The sequence below is a fragment of the Pseudochaenichthys georgianus genome, chromosome 10 (genome assembly GCF_902827115.2).
Source record: "Pseudochaenichthys georgianus chromosome 10, fPseGeo1.2, whole genome shotgun sequence".
NCBI lineage: Eukaryota > Metazoa > Chordata > Actinopteri > Perciformes > Channichthyidae > Pseudochaenichthys > Pseudochaenichthys georgianus.
Genome location: NC_047512.1, coordinates 35,270,400 through 35,298,355, shown reverse-complemented (window position 1 = coordinate 35,298,355; position 27,956 = coordinate 35,270,400). Strand labels below are relative to the sequence as shown.

At 39.7% G+C, this 27,956-nt stretch overlaps 1 protein-coding gene across 1 annotated transcript; it reads left to right on the top strand.

Annotated features, from left to right (window-relative positions):
* The first annotated feature begins 104 nt into the window (after window positions 1-104).
* On the top strand, window positions 105-27,687 carry ptcd3 (pentatricopeptide repeat domain 3). The gene is made up of 15 exons (XM_034092926.1): window positions 105-232; window positions 834-886; window positions 16,191-16,230; window positions 16,352-16,397; window positions 16,496-16,564; window positions 17,287-17,391; window positions 18,124-18,247; window positions 19,418-19,521; window positions 24,539-24,703; window positions 24,799-24,859; window positions 25,552-25,634; window positions 26,396-26,540; window positions 26,620-26,670; window positions 27,366-27,458; window positions 27,641-27,687. The coding sequence occupies exons 1-15, from the start codon at window positions 105-107 to the stop codon at window positions 27,685-27,687; spliced, it is 1,314 nt and encodes a 437-aa protein (XP_033948817.1).
* The last annotated feature ends 269 nt before the right edge of the window (window positions 27,688-27,956 follow it).

Sequence of the window (27,956 nt, the reverse complement as noted above, 5' to 3'; positions counted from 1 at the left end):
CTATGTTCAAATTGTAGCTTTCTCGAGGACACGTATGAATTAAGAGTAGTATTTATTTAAAATACAATGTGTTATTATTGTGCTCTCCCCTTTTCACAGCCCACATGGTTTCTCCCTCCCAGAAGCCTTCAGTTAGTAACAACATGGCGGCGCCCGGTAGGCACGTAGGGCATTATATCCAAAGAAACAGTCGGGTTTTGCTTAATAATTTCGAACAGCTATGGAGTCACAGGTAAGACATGTTTGTTTTAAAGCAGAATATAGATCAGTCGACTTTAGTCTATATTAATTGCGGTCATTGTACATGTATGTATTGTCTTGTATGCTAGCTGCAGCAAGCATAATTTGACAGGAGGTCACGTCTTAAGAGGTCACGTCTTAATGAACTGAACTTGTATTTGTATAACGCTTGCTTTAGCCACATCAAAGCGCAACATGCCAAAAAAATTCCATTCAAACACATATGTATACACTTATGGTCCTATGGGGAGCAATTTGGTGTTAAGTGTCACTGGGGGATGCGGGGATCGAACCGGTGATCTGCCGATTAGTGGATTTTCCCTCTATGTCCTTGAACCAAATGTTTGCATACAGTAAATATATCAAGAGGAAATAGAATACAGGTTAATTGCTGCAAAAGTCAAAAACAGAATACAATTATAAAAAATGTATAAAATGACTAGGGACAACAAATATGTACAATATCCGTATTTAGATTGAGTGCACTGTGTAAAATGTGCATGAAAACTGATCAGGGGATGTGAAAAGTTAAAAGTCAAGATAACATACACTAAGTGTAACTTCTTTTACTTAATATGTTTGTTTTTTTCCAGGAATTTTGGTTGGACGTCAGCTCTGCGACAACAAGCTGCAGAAGCTAATAAAGGTAATTGTTGGATTAAGATGTTGGTCATGATTGATACACTGTCACTACAGAAAATATCAGTGTAACGGAGCGTCCACACTACAGCTTCAAAAAAAGCTTGGAGCTTGGGGATTTTATTCAAGCAACACGACCAACAACCAATCACATGAATCTCCCGCCCCCGACATACAAAGCAAAAAACCCTGGGGATTTTATGGGAGCAATATATATATAAACTCCCCAAACAGGCGAAAACCTACCAGTTTCACCCACTGTCTCTGCCACCTCCCTCCATGCCTGGTTCCTCCGGTTTGTATCCCGGTAGGTGAAGAGGGTCTGGTCATACAAAACCGGGTGATTTGCTACAGCGATAATTAGTTTCTCCTCCAACTTTTTTTGAAATATAGAAATGAACGGCGGGATATCTCTCCCAGTTTAGACGCGGTTTGTTTGGCTACGGCTTGAGCTGTCAGATTTTCAGAAACGGGATTTGATTCGCTGGCGTCTCCGGCGTCAGAAGTTGAACATTGTTCAAATATTTTGGTCACGAGGGCGCTCACGTTGGTGCCCACGTTGCTTACGTGCGTTGACGTGAGTTGTTTTTTAGACTCGTGAGTGACCAAGGTGACGCAGTAGTTGGATGAGAATGGCTTCGTGTGCAGGTGGATTCGCCGGACCTCGGTCCCCGCCCAATTCCGTTCAAGAGCTAATCTCCAATCCTTTCGAAAGGAGAAGTTTGGGAGATAAACTGTTGCTTAAAGACCTTGGACTGGACCTACCCGATTTGTATATATCGCAGCAAGCTCGTGAAAAAGACAAAACGTATCAACAAGGCTTCTCACGTAGCTGGTACACCAGAAAGGCATGGCTAGCTGGATGCAAACAGGTAAATGCTGTCTTTTGTTTCCCATGCTTGCTCTTCAAACAGCCGGGGACAGATACGATCTGTTCAGAAACTAGACAAAAGTTAAACAAGTACAAACCACAGACTGTCTGTGTCATGGAGAATACAGTCGCTGCTTTATTTATGTCTGTATAGGCCGTTGTTGTGAGTGTGGACGGTCGGAGCATATATAACGTTAGCTTAGCCAAGCTCCATTTAGAAAACACGTATTTTAAAAGGGTTTTTCGCCTGCCTTCTGTCTGCAGACTTGTCAAAGCATTAATTCATGGTTTTTACTAACCGGTATCAGTATGTTGTTAATTCGGCATCATTTTGAAACGTGTATTACAATTAAATCACAGTAAAATATGTTCATCTTGTTGTAGTTGTAGCCCCCTTGCCAGCGATTCTCTCTCTCTCTAGTTTAGCATACTCAGCCCAACTCAGCCTGGTTGTTCCTGGCCCTAGAACCACGATTTTATGGGGCCAGAAAAACTGTGAATTAGGACCCGCTAGCCGGTACTAGGCCAAGTGGAAACGCAACCAAAAACGGGCCCCGCACGGCTCGGCACTGTCTGTGTCATGGCGAATACAGTTGCTGGTTTATTTATGTCTGTAGGCCGTTGTTATGAGTGTGGAGTGAGCATATACAACGTTAGCGTAGCCTGGTCGACCCAATCTCCATTCAGAAAACAAGCATTCTAAAAGGTTTTTCGCCTGCCGTCTGTCTGCAGACTTGTCAAAGCATTAATTCATGGTTTTTACTAATCAGTATGTTGTTACGTCGGCATCATTTAGAAACGTGTATTACAATTTAATCACGGTAAAATATGTTCATTTTGTTGTAGTTGTAGCTCCCGAGCTCGTCTTGTTTGAATGATGCGAGTAAACACAGCTGGCAGCCGCGGTGAAACTCGAGCGACTAGAGCGATGCAATAGGAGCGTTTAGAGCGAAGCGAATATTCGCATCGCGTCCGGTCTGAACGCAGCATTAAAGCGAGCTCCGCGCTGCACTGGAAACGCGCCATTACATCACGAGAAGTCCTAATTTAAGGGGTAATTTCTCCCAAAAAAAAAATGTTTACTCACTATATCAACAGCCCCACCAAAAATATTTTCCACCAGCCGCCACTGGGCGTCAGCCAATCGAATCATATGCCAGTACAAGCTCTAGCCAATCAAATCGCTGCTTGTGTGTCAGGGGCGGGAGATTCATGTGATTGGTTGTTGGTCGAGTTTCAGACACACCCGCCAGCTAGCTTCAACGCACACCGCTGTGTGGACGGGCCGGAACTGCTTATGTTGTCATATTTTTGTCAAGGGCTCGTTATAAAATGCTTTCAATGTAGGCAGGGCCGTCCCTGGCCAACTTGGGGCCCCAAGCGACATTGTGAGATGAGGCCTCCCCCCCCACCGACAGGAGTGAAAATAAATATTTGGGAAACAAAGTACTTTGCAAATATAATTCCTGTTTATTATTATTATCAACTAGGGGTGTAACGGTACACGTACCCGTACCGAAATTATTCGGTACGGGCCCTTCGGTTCGGTACACGCGTGTACCGAACGAATATAACGTTAAACGTAAACAATTGAGAACGTGAACAACTTCTTGGAAGTAATCTGAGGTGCTGCGTCGCAGCATTCAGAGTAATTTGCTCCCATTGGGCTCATCGCGTCATAGAGCGAGCAAGTCATTTCATTGGATGAGAGGGCATGCTATGAGAGCTGGTCAGAGGGATGCGTTCAAATTTAGTCGGTAATTTGAGGAACTGTCGAAAATTAATGGCGAACGCAGATAAAGTTGAGCTCGAAAGTCCTCCAGCATCATTGAAGTCTCCGGTTTGGGAACATTTTGGTTTCGCAGTTACGTACAAGGATGACGGACAAAGACAGGTGGACCAAGCCAAAGCTGTTTGTCGGCATTGTTCAACTAAAATTGGTTACGCGGCTGGCAATGCACACTCTTGAAAAGGCATCACCCGAACGTGAATATAACCGGTACCAAAAGAAAAAAGACTGAAGTGCAAACCCAACTCCCGCTAGCATTTAGCCTCCACCACTCGCAAAAACTTCAGACCGAGCCAAAGCTATTATAAACGCCAAATATCCTTATGTTGCCATGTTAGCAAAGCACTACCTGGCTGTATCTGCTACCTCTGTCCCTAGCGAGAGGGTTTTCTCCACAGCAGGAGACATTGCTAGTGCCAGCAGATCTGCCCTTTCAGCAGCCATGTAGACAAGTTCATCTTTCTTTAAACAACATGAAAATACAATGACAAGCAAGTCCTAATGTCAAGCTGGCTGCTTAGGTACTAGTACAGTACAGTTCAGATACAGATTATTTCAGTTCATCGAAATGCTGCACCTTAATGTTCATTTGATTATATTTTGTATTTATTTGAGTGAATATTCACAGTTTAATAATAATTAAAAACCCAAAACTAATAGTTTATGTTTTGTGAGTACTTGTACAGTAAAGTTCAAATACAGATTATTTCAGTTCATCGAAATGCTGCACCTTAATGTTTATTTTATTATATTTTGTATTTATTTGAGTGAATACATTATTCACAGTTTAATAATAATAAAAAAAAATATATATATATATGTTTTTGTTTTGTGAAAAAAAATTCTGCTGAACCGAACCGTGACCAAAAAACCGAGGTACGTACCGAACCGAAATGTTTGTGAACCGTTACACCCCTATTATCAACACAGTTACTTTTTTAAACAGTGACGGCCCATCCACACAGCAGCGTGCGTTGAAGCTTCCCGGGGGGCATGTCTGAAACTCGACCAACAACCAATCACATGAATCTCCCGCCCCTGACACACAAGCAGCGGTTTGATTGGCTAGAGCTTGTACTGGCATATGATTTGATTGGCTGACACTTCTGCCGAGGCTTCAAAAGTTGAACATTGCTCAACTTTTGCTGCGAGCCACGCCAGCAAAGCTCCGCGTCGCTTCCCACAATGCAGTTCGGCGAAAAGTGACGTAACCCCATTCAAAGTGAATGGTGAAGCTTTCCACGCACGCCGCTGTGTGGATGGGCCGTGAGGTAAATGGTAAATGTGCATGTATGTCCTTCATTATGCGTTTACAGCTGAATACGTCTATTTGCCAAATACTAGCCTCAAAAAGATTAAAATATAATTAATGCAAATAAACTACTTCTACTAATAATCATAATCAATTCAATAATATAAATACTATATTATTTTATTATAATATAGTTGTAATATAGTCAAGACAAAACATGCTTATGACATGCTCAAAACCTGATATTTCTTAAATCTGTATTCAAATGTAGTTCCCTCTGTCAGCAATGTATCAACAACTACACACACATTTCTATCAGTATTTCTCTGTGTTGCGGTTGACATGATGATGACTGTTAGGAGTTAAGGGGAGAGGCTGAGCATCACCATGAAATGTGCAAATTGACTGCCTTCTTCATGTCATGAATTGTCATGATATTTTAATATGGCAATTGGCAAAATTGGTGCGCGGAGAACTGGGCACAAGCCAAGCTCATAAGCCGATGCCCCCCCAGCGCGAGGCCCCCAGCGCAAGTCCCCCTGCGCAAGGCCCCCTGCGCAATGTGAGGCCCCATGCAGCCTGCATGATCGGCCTGTAGGGAGGGACGGCCCTGAATGTAGGAGTCATAATCCTTGATTAAAATTGTATCCGTGTTAATGCTTCCGTTTACAACTAACCAACAGGTAGTGGTGTAATGTATTGTAATGGGGACGGATGGCGCAGTGGTCTGTGCATCCGATCATCAGATCAAGGGGGAGTGCTGGGGAACTCTAGTTCGAAACCCGTTCCTGCCGCCACTGTGTCAGGCCCTTGTGTCCTTGGGCAAGACACTTCACCCGGATTTGATCCTGTGGGTATTGTCCACAGTACATGTATAATACCAATGTGTACTTGTAAAAGCGCCTCGATGACCTCGAGGCGTGAAGATGGAAGGTGTGGCGCAGTGCGCTGTGCAATGATCATCAGATCAAGGGGTGAAACCCGCCGCTGCTGCGTCTGTAAAGCCGGTGTGTCCTTGGGCAAGACACTTCACCTGAACTTGCTCCTGTGGGTATTGTCCACAGTATCTGACCATTGCATGTATGATATATGTGTAGTGTGTATATGTAAAAGCGCTTTGAGTCATTGAAAAAGCGCTATAATAAATGTAAGGAATTATTCATTATTATTATTGAAGTACTCAATCAGAATCAGAAACTGGTTTATTGCCAATGAGGTTTACACATAAGAGGGATTTGCCTTGGTATTCAAGGTGCATACATAAAGTTAAAGAAGATAAAAAGTAAGATAACAACCAACGAATAAAATCAGAATAATTTAAACTATTATATGTTAAGATATAGTACAATTATTTACATGTGATCTGGATGTACAAAAATGAAACTAAGTGCAGTATACTATTGCCAAGTACTCAGAATAATCAAATAAACTGAAATAAAATATGTGCAGTATTGTTATGGAAATTGGATAAGAGCTTGCTTGTGTACAGATGTGCAAATACCGGCTAAAAGTACTGCACCTAAGATTTTGGTGAACTTGTAGTTTCCTTAAGTATTTCCATGTTATGCTTATTTTTTATTCTACTCCACTATATTTTAGAAGCCAATTTTGTGCTACATTTATTTAACAAATAGATATTATTATAAATTAACTATGATATAAAATGATAGGTTAAGATATCGAGCAGCAGTATATAAAGTATACCCACCTTTTAACAGCTGTGATGAACACATTAATGCATCAATAATCATTATACCGAAATGTAATGATTCTAAAATGGGACATTACTTTTGGTACTCTAAGTATATTTTGATGCCAATACTTTTGTACTTTTACTCAAGTAAGATTTTGTATGAAGGACTTTTACTGGTAAGAGAGTATTGCATGTGTATTTCTACTTTTACTCAAGTACAAAGTATAATTACTTTGTCCACCTCTGCTAACCGGATATGGATGGCTATGTTTTTTATATTATGAAAAGCATGAAAACATTAATCAGACGGATGAACTTTTGCCTAGTATAGAATATATGTTGGATATGGGTTATTCCTCTGTTAATTTTTCAGAAATATAACCCTAACTTTAGCACAGGGTGACATGTTTATTTAAAGTTCATCATGCAGTTTATTTGAGTTCATCCAACACTCACAATCCTGCAGTCTATGGGATTAGTTTTGTATCATAAAGATAAAGCAACACTTTCTCAGAATAAAGCAAAACTATGAGTTTAAAATAAAAAAGAACTGAGTCAAGCAAAATAAAATAAATTTCAAAAATAAAACTATAAGTTGCAAACAAATCATTTGTGTAATCATGTAAACTATAAGTCTTTTTTCTTTGTTTTAACATAGGTTTTTGTTTGCAGTTCTTGTTTCTTCTTTCTCAATGATCAGACTTTTGCTCTCGCTGCAGCACTCATTTGCGCTCCTTCACTTTTTGTTTTGAGATTCTGACACAAACCTCACAGGTGGGCGGGACTTTCAGGGGTGCGTCCCCATTGGCTACTCAGTTTTTGAGTGACAGCCCAGTCCTACAGCGATTGTATAGTGCAAGCTGAGCGTGGATAGAACACTCCCAGAAGAACCAGCATTTCAATTATTATAATACTACAAGTGAAAATATATGTAAGTATTGATCATTTGTGTTATTTGTGCTGTACTATACGGTCTGTTTCTTTATTGTGTTAAGTGAGAAGTAAAGCTGTGCTATGAAAGTTACCTTTTGCTACCTTTAGTTCCATAACTATGCAAGCTAAGTCGCCTAACAGTTAGCTACATAGCTAGCAGTGAGTGAGCGTTCAGACACCGGCGCACACACTCAAACGGACTCGTGTGCCTGACTCTACCAACAGGCTTTCATGATTCTGTTTAGATATGCAAGTATAAGCCATGATAGCTTATGTTATTAACACGCTAATTTGATATGGAAATCAATGGAGGCTGAGTTAACTTTTTAGGCAAACCTACCGTCCATGATGCCCCTGAGCCGTGTTTTATTTGTTAACTTCATATTTTTCATTTCCTAAAACATTATTTTCCTATCATATTAACAGTGTGGATCATTGAGACAGCGTGACGTCCAGAGTTCTTATCCCGTTTCCCTACTTCCTCTGAGGGGACAGCACGGAGGGGGGGCATGAAGAAAGACCTGCACCATCTTCATCCACGCGTTGTCATCACTGGCTCAGTGTCATTTCATTTGACCAAATGTCTTTACATTTAATAGATTGTATTATTATCCACCTTTTTGTTTTATGTCCTTTTATTTAAAACAGTCGTTGAGCTTCATCTTCTGGTTCAAATTTCAATAAATGTAATTTGTATAATCACTCTTTTGTTTTTATTCTACATGAAAATGTTAGAGATTCCATTCAAATATGTTGATTATTCATATCTTCCTCAGGCTAGGAATAGTATGTTGAGTTTGTAATGCTAAATGTATATCATTTTCTCACAGGATATAGAATGAGACAACACAGTTTTTATCCATTGTGTATGAATTCTTCAGCTCTTCAGACCAACATAGTAAGATGTGAGCATGTTCCTAATTGTGTTGGTATGCAGCCTAGGTCTGGTCTGTTTAATAAAGCAAATCTGCCACTTTTATATTGTAGAATTTGTTAAATTAAAGCAGTGGGAGGTTTGTCAGAATCATAGGTTGCGGTCGGATAGTTTAAAAATCAGCTCCTAAGTTCTAACCCTATCTCCTATTCCTTGACCTCTGTGTGAAACGTCACGGGTTAAGGAATAGTGGATAGGAGAATTCAAAAGGATTTAGGAGAAGAGACTGCGGTACTCGCAACGATGTCATCACTATCACTGAAGTGAGCCATCATGAACGAACTTATGCTAATCATAAATCTATCGATCATAAATCTATCGTTTAGATTTATGATTCGAAAATAATAAAAGTAGGGTAGACATGTGGATATTATCCGGCTGAACAAAACGTGCATTTATCTAACAGGTTCGTTTTCCACAGACCTTATTTCGAGCTATTTTCCAAAAATCCTATGGAGAAATCCCGTTGCTTTCTGTCGAGGGAATCCGAGCGCAGCTTACTTCCGGGTTTTAGGACGCGTCACTGCACCACTTGCATAGACCTCACAGCGGGCGGAACTTGTCATAAAGTCCGCGAAAATAAAGCCCGCCCATTTAGAGGGAAGATATGATTGGTCAATTGTACTGTCATTTGACATTACTCTCTAATTGAGTTACTATAGCTGGCCCTCTGTGAATGTAGAGAGGGACCAACAAGCTCTCCCGTCTTCACATAACTCGCAGAGACGGCATTTAACCCTTCACATTCCAACAGAAACTGAACAGGCAGATTCGAAGGATTTATTTCTTTGGAAATATTATTTTAAATACAATAAAATCAAGTTATTTTGGTAAAACTAATGAAAAATGTAACATCAATCAATCAATGTTTATTTATATAGCCCAATATCACAAATGTTACATTTGTCTCAGTGGTCTTCACAGTGTGTACAGAATATCAGTATGACAATACGACACCCTCTGTCCTTAGACCCTCACCTCGTACAAGGAAAAACTTCCAAAGAAAACCCAGTTTAAAGAGAAAAATGGGAGAAACCTTAGGGAGAGCAACAGAGGAGGGATCCCTCTCCCAGGACGGACAGACGTGCAATAGATGCCGTGTGTAAATTGAAAAGATAATACATTTGCAACATAGGTAGTCCAAATGTTTGGAAATGCATGTGTGTATAATAGGAAGATGAATCCACGAGGATATCCATCCAGGACCTATGATCCAGGACCACAGCCACGACTCAAGATCCAGCGCTCGCGATCCAGGACACAGGACCGCAGGATCATCCATGACTCCGGATCCCAGCGTATATAGACACCAAAAAGAAGACATTTGGGGAAGCTGGGTTAATCGGAACATGAGTGTACACGGGTATAGACAGAGAGAAGGAAGAAGTAAGATGTCCCCCGACAACTAAGCCTATATCAGCAAAACTAGGGGCTGAATCTAATCAGCCCTAACTATAAGCTTTATCAAAAAGGAAGGTCTTAAGCGCACTCTTAAAAACGGATAGGGTGTCTGCCGCCCGAACACAAACTGGAAGCTGATTCCACAAATGTGGAGCTTGATAAGAAAAGGCTCTGGCTCCCATTGTACTTTTTAGAGATTCTAGGAACAACCAACAACCCTGCATTCTTGAAACGCAATGCCCTAGTAGGACAGTAGGGTATAATGAGTTCTTTAAGGTAAGATGGCGCCTGCCCATTAAGGGCTTTGTAGGCGAGAAGAAGAATTTTAAATTCTATCCTGTGTTCTATAGGGAGCCAGTGTAAGGCAGCCAGAACAGGAGGTAATGTGGGTCCCTTTTCCTAACTCTGGTTAGTACACGAGCCGCAGCATTTTGAATCAGCTGAAGCGACTTGATTGACTTCTTGGTACCCCCTGATAATAAAGAGTTACAATAATCCAGCCTAGAAGTAACAAATGCATGGACTAGTTTCTCTGCATCGTTTTGAGGCAAGATATGCCTGATTTTTGCAATGTTACGTAGATGGAAGTAGGCGGTCCTTGAAATTGATTTTATGTGGGCGTTAAAGGATAAATCCTGATCAAATATAACACCAAGATTCCTTACAGTCTCACTGGAGGCCAAATTAATGCCATCCATAGTTAGTATGTCTTTAGATAATTTGTTTCGTAGATTCTTCGGGCCAAGTACAATAACTTCAGTTTTGGTCGTGTTTAACATCAAAAAGTTTAAGGTCATCCACGTTTTTAAGTCCTTAAGGCAGTCTTGAATTTTATTTAGATGATTAATTTCATCAGGCTTGATTGATAAATATAGTTGAGTATCATCCGCATAACAATGAAAGTTTACAGAATGATTCCTTATAATATTGCCTAACGGAAGCATATATAATGTGAACAAAATAGGTCCGAGCACTGAGCCCTGTGGCACTCCATGGCTAACTTTGGTTTGCTTGGAAGATTCATCGTTAACACGTACAAACTGAGAGCGTTCAGATAGATAGGACCTAAACCAGCCTAAAGCAGTTCCCTGTATGCCAACTAAGTGCTCTAGTCTTTGCAACAAAAAACAAAAACAAAAAATTATTAAAAAAAAAACGGTTTTTAATGTTTTCAAATATTATTTTTTAGAATATCTTAGGCCCTCACAGAGGGCCTAGAGGGCCCTGACGGCTCGCCACTGGCCATAGGATTCTGCAGAGTTGCCAGAGTTAGTAGGCGGAGTCGGCCACTAACGGCTCGACAGTCACGGAGCGTCCACACTACAGCTCCAAAAATAGCTTGGAGCTGGATAATAGTCTGGAGCTTGGGGATTTTATTCAAGCAACACGGCCAACAACCAATCACATGAATCTCCCGCCCCCGACATACAAAGCAAAAAACCCCGGGGATTGTATGGGAGCAATATATATATATAAACTCCCCAAACAGACGAAAACCTACCAGTTTCCCCCACTGTCTCTGCCACCTCCTTCCATGCCTGGTTCCTCCGGTTTGTATCCCGGTAGGTGAAGAGGGTCTGGTCATACAAAACCGGGTGATTTGCTACGGCGATAGTTAGTTTCTCCTCCGACTTTTTTTGAAATATAGAAATGAACGGCGGGATATCTCTCCCAGCTTAGACGCGGTTTGATTGGCTACGGCTTCAGCTGTCAGATTTTGGGAAACGGGATTTGATTGGCTGGCGCTGGCTACTCCGGCGTCTCAGGCGACAGAAGTTGAACATTGTTCTGTCGCCTGAGGACCGCTCTGCTACCCACAATTCAGTTCGGCGAAAAAGCGCGGCTACGTGACGTCACCCCATTGAAAGTAAATGGGCAGATTGGAGCAGATTGGAGCTTTCGACGCTGTCGACGCTGTAGTGTAGACGGGCCGTCAGAGTTCAATTCCCGCCTGCTCCAGCCTGCTCCAAATGGGCAAAGAGGCGGAGCCGAGGCGGGACCTGCTGCCACCGAGCTGGAAGTTCCAGAGCTAGCTGAAGCTACCAAGCTAAGCTAACCCATCTGCACACTGCCGTCGCATTTTACGTTTCTAAGGTAAGCGGACATGAAACTATTCAGCAAAACTATAAAGTTATTGAGTTTTTAGCATAATACTTCAGAATCTTAAAATCCCTTAATGTGTGTATGCAATTGTGCTAAATTCAACACTGGAATTAAGCAAATATTAATATGTTTGCATGACATTAGTTATTTCTATTTTGATATCACTTAACTATACGTTTAATACATTTAAGTCAAGCTAAGGTACATGTGTGGTAGCTAGTGCTCTTATCTGTGAGGCCTCCTCCAAACAGCATAATAACCAGACTGTATCATTCAAACTAAGTACCAGTTCTAGATCCTTGACTTTAGACAAACAATTCAAAAGACAAAATGTATTTAAAGACCAATCTTTATTTGAATGTGCCTCTTAACCTGATATATTAGTTATACAGTAATAGTATTGACAATCTAAAAAAACTGAGCAACTCAACAGTCAACTTTATATTTCTTATTGTCTAAAGCATTTATTATTTTCATTTCCCCCCTCTCATATTCAGTGTGGACGGATTGAGACAGTGTGGTGTCCAGAGAGCTGCTGAGACTTCAGGGAGAAACCTCCGTGTGATGGATGTCCTGTCTGTTGGTTTGGAGAGGACTGAGGGTCTTTCCTCAGCGAGGAGGACCATGCCTGATGGAGGAGCCCATGCTGGGCATAGCTGATAGCAACTGCACAGGCCTAGTCTGTCACGTTATTTGACTAAATGTGTTTACTTATACATTTAATAGGTTTACACCTTCTGTCCATATGTGCTTTTTATTTAAAACATGTTTGATTAACTTTTGGTTCACATTTCAATAAATTATATTTGTATTTGCACTCCTTTTGTCCATTATTCTTACTGAAAATGTTAGATTACACATTCACATCTGACTGAAGATTGGCCCCATTTATTTGTGACGTTGCAAACTCTACGGTACAAGGCACAAGTGTTGTGAAGCTCATAAAGTGAGGCAAATTGTTAACATCTAAATGTAACTTTTTGCATGGAAAAACCCCTCAACTTAACTGATGTGTAGGTGATCAAGTATTTATTATTGTTTAATGGAATGTATATCAGTGTATTAAAGTCAATACTTCATTTATTTAAACCAATATCTTTCTTGATTCTTTGTACAATATAAAAAATAGAGTCTTTGTACCTGTGCTGAAGTTCACTGCTGTGAGGAGTCCAGTTCTGTCTCTCACTCTGGTCCAGCCTGTCTGCATCACCTGGACACCTTAAACAAACAGATACAGTGGGGCAAAAAAGTATTTAGTCAGCCACCAATTGTGCAAGTTCTCCTCCTTAAAAAGATGAGAGGCCTGTAATTTTCATCCTAGGTACACTTCAACTATGAGAGACAGAATGAGGGGAAAGAATCCAGGAAATCACATTGTAGGATTTTTAATGAATGAATTGGTAAATTCCTCGGTAAAATAAGTATTTGGTCACCGACAAACAAACAAGATTTCTGGCTCTCACAGACCTGTAACTTCTTCTTTAAGAGCCTCCTCTGTCCTCCACTTGTTAACTGTATTAATGGCACCTGTTTTAACTCGTTATCAGTATAAAAGACACCTGTCCACAACCTCAAACAGTCACACTCCAAACTCCACTATGGCCAAGACCAAAGAGCTGTCAAAGGACACCAAGACCTGCACCAGGCTGGGAAGACTGAATCTGCAATAGGTAAGCAGCTTTGTGTGAAGAAATCAACTGTGGGAGCAATTATTAGAAAATGGAAGACATATAAGACCACTGAAAATCTTCCTTGATCTGGGGCTCCACGCAAGATCTCACCCCGTGGGGTCAAAATTATCACAAGAACGGTGAGCAAAAATCCCAGAACCACACGGGGGGACCTAGTCAATGACCTGCAGAGAGCTGGGACCAAAGTAACAAAGGCTACCATCAGCAACACACTACGCTGCCAGGGACTCAAATCCTGCAGTGCCAGACATGTCCCCCTGCTTAAGCTAGTACATGTCCAGGCCCGTCTGAAGTTTGCTAGAGAGCATTTAGATGATACAGAAGAGGATTGGGAGAATGTCATATGGTCAGATGAAACCAAAATAGAACTTTATGGTAAACACTCAACTAGACAACTAGTTAAAATGTCTCAAAAGAAATATATAGGCAAAATCCTAGAGAGGTTCGAAATGCAGGATTGCAAGGCCAGGGGGACCCCATGTGAGCCAAAACTTGAACGGATTATTCTGAAAAATTGACAGACCCAACTAAATACAGAGAGGCAGTGGGAAGTTTAATTTACTTGTCCACATGTACTAGACCAGATATAGGTTTTGGTCAGTAAACTATCTCAGCACTTGGCTGAACCAACAGAGGAACATCGGAATACAGTAAAACATGTGTTCAGATATCTAAAAGGCACAACAGAACAGGAGTTATGCTTTAAGAGAAATGACAGAGATGCAATAGATCTAAAAGTGTACTGTGATGCTGACTGGGCATCAGATGCAACAGACAGGCATAACACATCAGGATATTGTGTCAGTCTAAGTAAAGGAAGCTCTCTGATCTCATGGAAAACAAAGAAACAACCAACAGTGGCATTATCCACCTGTGAGGCAGAATACATATCTTTAGCATCAGCTATACAAGAATGTATCTATTTAGATCAGCTACTCAAAAGTATAGACACATACCAGTATGCACAAACAAAGGTGTACGAGGACAACCAAGGTACTATTGCCCTTGCCAAAAACCCAGTAAACAGGCAAAGGAGCAAACACATTGATATTAAGTACCATTTCATTAGGGAAACTGTAAATAACGGAAAGTTAACTTTGGAGTACTGCCCTACTGAGTTAATGATTGCTGATGTCATGACCAAGCCAGCTACAAAGCTACAACTGAAGAGGTTTGCTCAAGACATGTTTGGCACTTAAAAGTGCACAAGTGTATTCACATTGTTAAGGCAAAAGAGAAGCCTTATTATGTTGTTTTTTTTGTTTGTTTTTTTCATGTAACCAATAGAGTTAAGGTTGAGTGGGAGTGTTAAGTATTACTTTGTAATAGCACCCTTACTCTGTTTAATGGTACGTCCCATTGTGACGTCATAAGCATGATAAGCGCGGAGCGCTATATGTCTCATGTTGATTACGCAGCACAGCCATGCTGGTTCATGACCCTGAATAAATGGATGAGAGAAGAAAAATGACTGCGCATACTTTATTAGTTTAACAGATGTTCGATTTAAATATTACTTTTTTAGGGAAAACTTTTGCCAAAAAGAACAAACTACAAATTCATGACCCATTTTTAAAGATTTCCATTGTCAGCAGCAGTTACTGATGCCCCTTTCACACCAACGCGGTTCCCGTTCGAGCTCCGTGCTAGAGCTTTTCTGGTTCGGAACCGGTTTTTCTTTTCAGCCACCGTTTTGTTCACACCGCCGAGAGCCCAACTGGTGCTGCCCATGGATGTATAATAAGAACGGTGCTGCCGCTTCATCACGTCGCTGATTTTCTCCCCAACGGCGTTGGGTCGATGATCGTGTTGCTTAATCATACGAAGCCAGATTAAATTAAATAACTACTTCTCAACCCTTGTACTTTTCTCCAGAGTGCCGTGGTTCATTGTTAATTAATGTGTTCAGCGGCATTTGCCGACCACTGCAGTGCTGCCCACTGTTTGGCATCACAACGCTGTTATGAAAGTTTCTCTGGTATAAAATGGGTGATGTTAGCATAGCAACCGAAGCTAAACTGACTATCTTGACTACTTGTTGCTATCCTATTGTTGTGGCATAAGCCGGCACATTTTACCGGCGTATTTTTCATTATGATTCTACTTGTGATAGTGGGACATGACAACCTGTGCAGCCCATGTATTGATTCCATCCGATAGCTGCTATAATACAAAACAAAACATCTGTCTGCTCTCCACAATGATCAATGACGGCGAACGGATGGTCAAAGTAGGGTTCAAATAACAAGAATCACACGAAGCCTGGTTAGTGCTGCCTGACTTTATAAAGTGTTTTGTTGCGTTCTAGTCACTTTGGTCAGCACTACTGCTTGTTACAACTTTCATTTGCCGTACTCGCCATAAACGGTTATAGCTCAGGTTAATCCCGCCCCTACCCCCACCTCCGACGTAAGCGGTTCTTGCTTCTAGACCAGCCATTTTTTGGTGCTTGAAAAGCACCGGGTTTCTGTTGACAAGAAGAAGAACTGATCCTTTAAATTGGAAAATTGTAGTTATAGGAAAATGTTTAGATGTTCAATAAATGTCTGTTAGTTGTGTTCTACATCAAAGCATTACTTGTAATTTGTTGTAATATATTGGTGACATTACACTCAATCACACCTTTATCCCAATATCGTTGCAGAACCTACAGATACTATCGTCATCCCCAGGAAGAAAACATGGTAAGTGTCCATATGCTTATAGTCCCATTTACATACGCTTCTAAATCAAGTCAGTATTTGTATTTCACATTTGCATCAGGTGTCTTTATGCCAGACTAATGTGTCCTTTGTCATTGAACAGGAGCAAAGAGGCGGTGCTGGAGGCTCTGTCTTCCACTGTGGGCAGGGTGAGAGCTTCATCTGATGAACTTTCACTGAAAAAGTGTGCTAGTTTATCTGTCTGTGTGCCTGTTTGTTCATATATTATAATTGTTTCTGTTTCTAGGATCCTACAGCATATCCCTACAACTTCCAGGATGATCCTTTCCTCTCGCCCAGGACAGTTAATGAGTTTGTACGTCAAAACAACACGCCATCCCATTTGTCATTTTTATCCCCTCATGTAGGGACCCATGGGTTGTTGAAGGCAACTTAATGTATTTGTATGTACAATAACAACAGTGGTGTAATGTAACTAAGTACTTTTACTCAAGTATATTTCACTTGAGTATTTTCACTTTAAGCTACTTCATACGGTACTTCATACTTCGTACGGTCTGCAGTAAAAAGAAATGTTTATTGCAGATGATATCTGCAATAAACATTTATTTTGCAGATTACAGTCAGTAGTACGACATGCAGTATAAATCAAATAACAAATTATTACATTTATTATAATTTGGACTTCCCCACATTTACTTTATAAGCTGCAACATTGAAGTGATGATCACACTAATGCATGAATAATTATGATACAAATATTTAATGTGTTTGATTTTGAAATACTGCGTAATGTCTACATTTACTTTTTGGTACATTTGAATAGTAATCCTTTTGTACTTTTACTTTAGAACAATTTTTAATGCATGACTTAAGCTTGTAACCGAGTATTGCTATACTGTAGTATTGCTAGTTTCTTCTATCTCTGCTTAATGGTGTACTGCCATTCATTTTGGAATGGCAGTACATTTGGATTTGAGCAACAAAAGAGATCGCTGTTGTATGTATGTTGCTGTAATATAAATATTTGTAATATATGTTTTGTAACTGAGCCTGTGTCGTTTTGTCTCCCTGCAGAAGTTGTACTCTCTCTCTAAGGAGTCTGGCAGATCTGCAGCCAAATTCTTTATCAACAATAATCCCAAGTATTTCACCACAGACTTCGCTGAACCACATATACCGGTAAGAACACACACACACACACACACACACACACACACACACACACACACACACACACACACACACACACCGACATATTGTTGGAGTAAAGACGTCTTTTTGTAGGCCGACAGAGAAATTAGCATAGCAGTTCCATTAGATTTTGGAATTTCTGTGGCAAACACACATTTATGATACTTACACATTTTGTTCAACAGGATCACCTCCACATATTAACACCACTTGTATAAGAGTTAAAGCATAAATGCAATAGCAGGAAGCAAAAAGCTGATGGATGTTATATCAAACTGTGAAAACCTTATATTGTGTTAACCACACACCTTATTTTAGGCTTCTAACCAAAAACAAAAAAGCGTTGAATACTCAACGAGGGAACCAGAAGAACTAAAATGCTTTTGAGGGGGTTGACAGGAATCCTTACTCTAATAAGCAAAGAGTTAGTCACTGCACTGCTTATAAATAGAGTTGATTTAAAGTGAAGTGGGAATTTCTCAGCACCGCAGTTCTTACGATTTTTTGTGTGTGTGTGTGTGTGTGTGTGTGTGTGTGTGTGTGTGTGTGTGTGTGTGTGTGTGTGTGTGTGTGTGTGTGTGTGTGTGTGTGTGTGTGTGTGTGTGTGTGTGTGTGTGTGTGTGTGTGTGTGTGTGTGTGTGTGTGTGTGTGTGTGTGTGTGTGTGTGTGTGTGTGTGTGTGTGTGTGTGTGTGTGTGTGTGTGTGTGTGTATGTGTGTAGTGTCTGATGCCAGAGACGGTGTCACTGCTCCTGGAGGATGTGAGTGAGGAGGCGCTGAAGGAACGAGTCCGCCTGAGGAAAGTTACAGCTGCTGTTGAAATGTACGACCAACTCCTGCAGTCTGGTGAGAACACACACAGACACATGCTAGGGCTGCTCAATTAATCGCAGTTACGATTTTGGCTTGCAACGATTATGAAAACAACATAATCGAAATAAAATGATTATTTCTTTTTTATTATTATTTATTTAAAGGTGGGGTCGGTAAGTTTGAGAAACCGGCTCGAGATACACTTTTTGTTATATTCCATGGAATGCTCTTAACATCCCGATAGCAATGAATATCTTAAAGGTGGGGTAGATAAGTTTGAGAAACCGGCTCGAGATCGCTAGAATTTGAAAATACACAACCGGAGAAAATCTGCCACTTCCTTACAGAGCCCCTCCTCCAACACACACGAACGCGCACATGACCAATGAGGGCACGCGATAAGTGTGTGCCCCGATGGAAGGCTGACAGGCAGGTAGGCAGGCCATCCAGTACTTTTTACAGTATTACGGCTTCCACAGATGACATTTATGGATTTTTTGTCAAAGCACTTCAGATATTCATTGCTATCGGGATGTTAAGAGCATTCCATGGAATATAACAAAAAGTGTATCTCGAGCCGGTTTCTAAAACGTACCTACCCCACCTTTAAGTGTTTTGACAAAAAAATCCATAAAAAAATGTCGTCTGTGGAAGCCGTATTACTGTAAAAAGCAAAACGAATCATTTTAGCCGGCCCGGCTAAAATAACTGGATGGCCTACCTGCCTGTCAGCCTTCTATCTGTGCACAAACTTATCTTGTGCCCTCATTGGTCATGTGCGCGTTCGTGTGTGTTGGAGGAGGGGCTCTGTAAGGAAGTGGCAGATTTTCTCCGGTTGTGTATTTTCAAATTCTAGCGCACTCGAGCTGGTTTCTCCAAAATGACCTACCCCACCTTTAAAAAAAATATATATATATAACTTTTGTATTGGTTTTTCAATTGAATTATACTTAAAGTTCAGGGTAATCAACTGTTAAAAACATACTACACCTTTTTTTTTCAATAAATTGATGTTTTCAAAGTAAATGGATAATCGTTTTTAATGATCGTAATATCAATTATTGAACCAAATAATCGAGATTATGATTTTTGCCATAATCGAGCAGCCCTAACACACGCACACATACAGGCACACAGACAAAGACACACGTTCTCTTTTTCAGGGATGTTGCTACATCTATTTTTTTGATTCAATTCTTCTAGGCACAGCGGTCTCTATGGAAACTACATATGACCTGTTGGACCTGATCTGTCTGTACTGTGACAGAGACCCTGTGGAGGAGGGGGGGCCGCAGTCAGAGGACATGGTGAGTCATCGCTGATACAAACCTGAGGAGGGATTTCAAAGAAACTACAATTATTTCCATTATCAATTACCTGCCAATCATTTCTCCATTGTTGTTTTTATCTAATTCCAATAAATAATGAGTTAAGTGAAAGACAAAATACAGTACATATACAAATAGTCACAACAGAACCACAAGTTGGGCGTTTTTCTTTTGTTTGTAAAAGATCCAAACTATTATTGATTATCAAACTTACTGCAATTTGTTTTTTTACACTGTTCAATCAAAATAACAAATTCTAAATACATCTTGTTTATAATGCCCCAAGATTGCCATCGTTATTTAGAAACATATTTTAATTAATTAACGTATAAAAAAGAATGTATGGAGTAAATAAATTATTCAAAACAATTGAAATGCATGTTCTGAGTGATCAAATAAATGGATGAGGGTGGGTGGATAAATTAATAGATAGATGGTTGGTGGAATAACATATAAGAAATTATTGTATGTAAATACAAATAAAGGTATTCTGATTTAATGTAAGCATTAAACATGCAATATTAAGTATTTCTTTATATTTAACCCTTTTTTATTCATATCTGTCAACAAAAAGTCAAATCCGTCACCTTTTAGCTGTAGACTTCTGTTAGAAAACTCTCACTCGTCACCGGCTTGAGCTTCAATATCAGAATCCATGTATTTATGATCCTCTCAAGAATGGAAGTAGTCATCACATACAGAGCATCAACTAGTTCCTGAACAGTGTCCTTCACATGCTGATATCCAAGAGAGGGAGTTACACAGTCACAAGATGGAGGAATAGAAAGCAGTATTCAATGTTTAGTTCAAATTAGCTCCACGTCAGAAATGAGCATGCTTGTCATCAATCAATCAATTTTTATTTTTATTTATTTAATTTATTTAATTTATTTAATTTATTTAATTTATTTAATTTATTTAATTTATTTAATTTATTTATTTATTTTTTTTATTTATATAGCCCAATATCACAAATGTTACATTTGTCTCAGTGGTCTTCACAGTGTGTACAGAATATCAGTATGACAATACGACACCCTCTGTCCTTAGACCCTCACATCGTACAAGAAAAAACTTCCGAAAAAAACCCAGTTTAAAGGGAAAAATGGGAGAAACCTCAGGGAGAGCAACAGAGGAGGGATCCCTCTCCCAGGACGGACAGACGTGCAATAGATGCCGTGTGTAAATTGAAAAGATAATACATTTGCAACATAGGTAGTCCAAATGTTTGGAAATGCATGTGTGTATAATAGGAAGATGAATCCACGAGGATATCCATCCAGGACCGATGATCCAGGACCACAGCCATGACTCAAGATCCAGCGCTCGCGATCCAGGACACAGGACCGCAGGATCATCCATGACTCCGGATCCCGGCGTATATAGACGCCAAAAAGAAAGAAATGTGGGGAAGCTGGGTTAATCGGAACATGAGAGTACACAGGTACAGACAGAGAGAAGGAAGAAGTAAGATGTCCCCCGACAAACTAAGCCTATATCAGCAAAACTAGGGGCTGAATCTAATCAGCCCTAACTATAAGCTTTATCAAAAAGGAAGGTCTTAAGCGCACTCTTAAAAACGGATAGGGTGTCTGCCGCCCGAACACAAACTGGAAGCTGATTCCACAAATGTGGAGCTTGATAAGAAAAGGCTCTGGCTCCCATTGTACTTTTAGAGATTCTAGGAACAACCAACAACCCTGCATTCTTGGAACGCAATGCCCTAGTAGGACAGTAGGGTATAATGAGTTCTTTAAGGTAAGATGGTGCCTGCCCATTAAGGGCTTTGTAGGCGAGAAGAAGAATTTTAAATTCTATCCTGTGTTCTATAGGGAGCCAGTGTAAGGCAGCCAGAACAGGAGTAATGTGGTCCCTTTTCCTAACTCTGGTTAGTACACGAGCCGCAGCATTTTGAATCAGCTGAAGCGACTTGACTGACTTCTTGGTACTCCCTGATAATAAAGAGTTACAATAATCCAGTCTAGAAGTAACAAATGCATGGACTAGTTTCTCTGCATCGTTTTGAGGCAAGATATGCCTGATTTTTGCAATATTACGTAGATGGAAGTAGGCGGTCCTTGAAATTGATTTTATGTGGGCGTTAAAGGATAAATCCTGATCAAATATAACACCAAGATTCCTTACAGTCTCACTGGAGGCCAAATTAATGCCATCCATAGTTAGTATATCTTTAGATAATTTGTTTCGTAGATTCTTCGGGCCAAGTACAATAACTTCAGTTTTGGTCGTGTTTAACATCAAAAAGTTTAAGGTCATCCACGTTTTTAAGTCCTTAAGGCAGTCTTGAATTTTATTTAGATGATTAATTTCATCAGGCTTGATTGATAAATATAGTTGAGTATCATCCGCATAACAATGAAAGTTTACAGAATGATTCCTTATAATATTGCCTAACGGAAGCATATATAATGTGAACAAAATAGGTCCGAGCACTGAGCCCTGTGGCACTCCATGGCTAACTTTGGTTTGCATGGAAGATTCATCGTTGACACGTACAAACTGAGAGCGTTCAGATAGATAGGACCTAAACCAGCCTAAAGCAGTTCCCTGTATGCCAACTAAGTGCTCTAGTCTTTGCAATAGGATGTCATGGTCGATAGTATCAAATGCAGCACTGAGATCGAGCAAAACAAGAATAGAGACAAGTCCCTTGTCTGAGGCTATTAGAATGTCATTTGTGACTTTAACCAGAGCCGTCTCTGTGCTATGATGTGTTCTAAAGCCAGACTGAAAATCTTCAAATAAATCATTGTTTTTTAAGTAATCACACAACTGTTTTGCGACCGCTTTCTCAAGAATCTTTGAGAGGAACGGAAGATTAGAAATAGGTCTATAGTTGGCTAAAACCTCTGGATCGAGGTTGTGCTTTTTAAGAAGCGGTTTTATCACTGCTACTTTGAATGATTGTGGAACATAGCCTGATAATAAAGACATATTCATAATATTTAATAAAGAAGTGCTAATTAATGGAAAAACTTCCTTCAACAGCTTAGTTGGAATTGGGTCTAACATGCAAGTTGATGGTTTAGAAGAGAGAATCATTGAATGTAATTGTTCAAGGTTTATGGCTGAAAAGCATTCTAGTTTACTATCTAGTGTAATATTAGAACTTACGTTTCCGGGAGCTGTTGATAACACTATACTGGTCAAAGGCAAGAGGTCATTAATTTTGTTTCTAATAGTAACAATTTTATCGTTAAAAAAGCACATAAAATCATTACTACTGAGTGCTATGGGAATAGAAGGCTCAATGGAGCTGTGGCTCTCTGTCAGCCTGGCTACAGTGCTGAAAAGAAATCTTGCATTATTCTTATTCTCATCTATTAATGAAGAGTAGTAGGCTGCTCTCGCTTTACGCAGTGCTTTCTTATATTCATTGAGAGTAATATGCCAAATGAAACGAGATTCTTCAAGTTTAGTGGAACGTCATATCCTTTCAAGTTGTCTAGACTTTTGCTTTATTTTGCGGGTTTCGGCATTATGCCATGGAGCTAATCTATGTTGTTTTATTTTCTTCTTTTTCAAAGGAGCAACAGATTCTAATTTTATTCGCAGCGCATCTATAGCACTATCAACAACATGATCAATTTGGGGTGGTGTACATTTTGTATAAGTTTCCTCCCCTACATGCAGACATGCTATCGAGTTAAGTATTGGTGGAATCTCTTCCTTAAATGTGGCTATAGCACTAACAGATAGGTTTCTGCTGCAAGAGCTTTTGACTAATGCTTTGTAGTCTCGTAATAGTACTTCAAAAGTTACTAAGAAATGGTCGGATAAAGCAGGATTATGCGGTTCGACTAATAGTTGCTCAATTTCAATACCATAAGTCAGAACAAGGTCGAGAATGTGATTATAGCAGTGGGTTGGTTTATTTACACTCTGACTGAAACCAACAGAATCTAATATAGAGTTAAATGCAACAGTAAGGCTATTTTTATCATCGTCAACATGAATATTAAAGTCACCTACGATAATTACTTTGTCTGTTTTAAGAACCAAAGTTGATAAAAACTCAGAGAATTCTGATAAGAATTCTGAATAAGGACCTGGTGCACGATACACTGTAACAAATAAGATTGGCTGCAAAGTTTTCCAGGTCGGATGCGTAAGACTAAAAACGAGGCTTTCAAAGGAGGTATAATTTAATTTTGGTTTAGTATTGATAAGTAAACTTGAGTCAAAGATTGCTGCAACTCCACCTCCTCGGCCCGTGCCTCGAGCAATATGAGTGTTGACATGGCTGGGTGGAGTGGCCTCATTTATGCTGACATATTCTTCATGTCTCAACCAAGTTTCAGTGAGACAGCATATATCAATATTATAATCTGATATTAAATCATTTACCAATATTGCTTTAGATGCTAGAGATCTTATGTTTAAGAGACCACATTTAATCTAAATGTTTTGTTGCACTGTAGTAGTTGTTACATTTACTTTTATTAGGTTATTATGTATGACACCTCTATTAGGTTTTACCTTAAATTGTCCTTGGGCAGACACACACACCGCTAATATTGGGTATTTTATTGGGTTCGGGATTCCTATGGATGACTGCCTAGGAGAGAGCGCAGAGAAGCGTGTAAGACTGCGACTCTGCCTCCTGGTCTCAACTCCAGTTTGTCATGGATTAAGTCCACAAAGCCCTGAAATGTTTGCTGAAATGAGATCTGCACCTTTCAAAGTAGGATGAATGCCGTCTCTCTTAATCAGACCAGGTTTTCCCCAGAAGGCTTGTCATATGTCTATCTCCATAGAGGCTGAATCATCATGTTAATCACATATCTATCATATGCCTAAAACAGTCCCGATGCTCTTCTAGGTTATCATATATCTTGTCATGTACACAGCTACAGTTGGGATCCCTTTGTTATCATATGCTACTCTGATATTGGAAGAGTATATTGAGTATTTTCCCAACAACTTCAGACATGATATTAAATCTACAGTGTGTGTATTTCCCTCTGTGTGTCAGGAGGAGCCTGGGGAGGAGGTGAGGCAGGGCCGGGGGAGGCCGCGCCGGGCCTCAGACTTCATGAAGTTCAGCTGGAAGGAGAACAACAACGCAGAGCGGATCTTCAACCTGCTGCCAGAGAGAGACACACGCTGCTACTCGGCTCTGATCAGAGGCATGGTCAAGGTACGGACCCTCACTGCAGGGGGGGGTTCTGAAACAGGGGGGCCATTTTGGTTGCATCTAGATTAAATATAATATGTTTGTGTGTCTCTTTCCAGCATGGAGCCCACGCAAAGGCCTTCAGCATTTACACAGACCTGCTCAACAACAGACTGACCGGTGAGTGGGAATACAGGAAGAGGAAATGGCTTATTATTTCTATACAAACACAATTTAAAAGAAACTGCAGGTTGAATCCTCATTAGAATCTGAGAACTCTAATTATCTATAAATTATCTATATTATAAAAATATGGATATAAGCATAGGAACTTCAAGTAAAAATTGGCACATTGTACTACAATATATACCAACAACAATACCATTTTCCAATTACAATATGTATAATGTTCCATTAGTATAAATTAAAGATAATGATGAGTGTTTTAATAATAACAGGTTATACACCCTAAGTATTGTCCATATTGCAAAGTGTAAAAGGGTTAATGTTGGACATGGTAGGTAATTGGTATATTTTTCCCTTTTTACTTGAAAATTCTGGCTTATACAAAGTACTGTATGCAGGCAATTTAAATACAGGCTCAATAACTTCTACAACCATTTTTAAATGTAGTGATTTAACCATCTATTTTCATTTCAAAGGTCTGTGTTGTAGTCGTGCATTTTTGAAATGTTCGTTTGTGTTGGTTATGATATTCTGTCTTGCTGTCAGGTTAAGTGTTTTACTTGACCGTACCATGAGACGATGACAAGCGATAACATTAGTAGTCTCAGTGACTCTAAAGCCTGCAGGTAGCCTGTGGAAGTTCTGCTCTGGAAGTAGAAGACTCAAAACGAAACTTTGTGTTTCAGCTGACGTCCACATCTTCAACGCTCTGCTGATCGCAGCTCCAGACCTCAGAGACAAATACAACGAGAGATGGGACCTCCTCGCTGTAAGACTGTTTTCTTATCAGCATATCATCAGACCTGCTTGTAATAACTCATGTTCAAGTTTGTTTAAAGATTTAAATGCACAAGATCTACACTTTCAGGTAAATAGTGGTTGGATCCCCAAAATGTAAAATAATTCAATGTTAAAAGAATAATTCATTATAATAATAATAATAATAATAATAATAATAATAATAATAATACAAATATATAATGAAATAAATATCCATAATAACAATAAATGATTTAGGAAATTAAAATGTTATCATTCCTGTGCCATTCCCTATGAAGTAGAATCTGGCTCTACCAAAAACTGTAAGAATTTTCCAAAATAACGGTAAATAGCACCAAAATGCACAACATATATAATTAAGATATAATGAAAAGAATGTTCATAATAATAAATGGAGTATAATAGAAATCACATTTTATGAAGTACTCTTTTACTACTCTTATTCTATTTCATATGAAATAAAAAAAAAATTTAAAGTGCATTTTGAAATAAATAAAATAAAATAAAACATTCAAGCAGTGATAGATAGAATAACATTTTAAAATGATATAATCATTTCTTAAATAATTTCAAAAATGATTGTTTCCCATATGTATTTCACACATTCTATTCATAAAGTACTCATACCATTTGACTGAATACACCTTGGGGCTCCATATATGTTGAAATCCCTTTCAGCCCTTTGTGGCAGTGAAAGTCACTCATGTGGCACATATTGTTAAATATCCACTTGTTATTTTCCCACTGCAGGAGCTGCTGAATCAGATGAGTCAGCAGAAAGTCCAGCCCAACCTCTCCACCTTCAACAGCGTCCTGAAAGCTCTGCGGCGCTGCGGCTCTCTGGCCAAAACACAAGCCATACACACTCTGAACGAGATGAAGGCCATGGGGATAGGTAACCACACACACACTCACACAGAGGTACAATCGTATAACCATAATAGTTTTGAGTTTAAAAATGTTTCTGTGTTCAGCTCCCAGCCTGGCTTCCTACGACCACATCCTGAACGCCTTCTCCAAAGCAGGTGAGCGCGATGTTCCTTCACACACTAACGGCCCGTCCACACAGCGGCGTGCGTTGAAGCTTGCGTGTCTGAAACTCGACCAACAATCATCACATGAATCTCCCGCCCCTGACACACAAGCAGCGGTTTGATTGGCTAGAGCTTGTACTGGCATATGATTCGATTGGCTGACGCTTCTGCCGAGGCGTCAAAAGTTGAACATTGCTCAACTTTTGCAGCGAGCCACGCCAGCAACGCTCCGCGTCGCTTCCCACAATGCAGTTCGGCGAAAAGTGACGTCACCCCATTCAAAGTGAATGGTGAAACGTCAACGCACGCCGCTGTGTGGACGGGCCGTAACATTACCAGGACAGACTTTGGTGTCTGTCACTGTCAGTGGTGCAGGAATTCATCTTAAAACCTGGGAATGAGTTAGCATTTGTTTGGTCCGAAGCTTCGATGTGTCCTAAACTTGGAGGTTGCTAACAAGTTAAATGAGAGCAGTAAACGTTATAATGCCCAACCTTGAGCTTGGGGAAATTAAGTCCTCTTACTACAATGTACTTTGTTTATAGCTTAACGTTAGCTTTTTACTTCTGATGATAGAAAGAAAAACGTAGTTTCATAACTGTGTGTTTGCCACAGATCTTAATGTTTTGCAACAATCAAAAGTGCAATAAAAGAAATCATCCATTGCTTTTGTCTTTCCTCTCCAGCCTCCTCCTCTGGCGCGGTCAACACAGACATTCTACAGGAAGTGATGTCAGAGCTGGAGGGAAGAAGCTTCACCTGCCAGGACCCCGATGATGGTATGTTGGGGTGCATGTCTGGAATTGGTCCTTATTTGGTTTGTAATGTATATGCAAGTGAGGAAGAAATGCTGACTAAAGGGTTATAATAAACAGATACATTTTTCTCACATAAATATGGATAAATGTTTTACTTTCCATATTTAGATGTATACTGATTACTGTTGTTCTGTTGTTCCCAGTTCTATTCTTCTCCACCGCAATGAGAATAGTAAGTATTTTTTATTAAATGAGTTATAACAAATGTCTTTATCCAAAGTTTTTTTTTAATTGCGACCCTATTTTTCCATCAAGCTATTTATTGATCTGCATTCTTTAAGTGTTACACAAGGGGAACTGTTAACATATGAATAACTCCTTCTGCTTTCAAATGAAAAAGAATACAATTATATAAATAACATTTTACTTTAACTTATTTTTATTTATTTATTTACAAGTCTTTTTATTTCATTATAGTGTACAGTAATCGATGCCATTTCATTTATATTGTAAGATCAC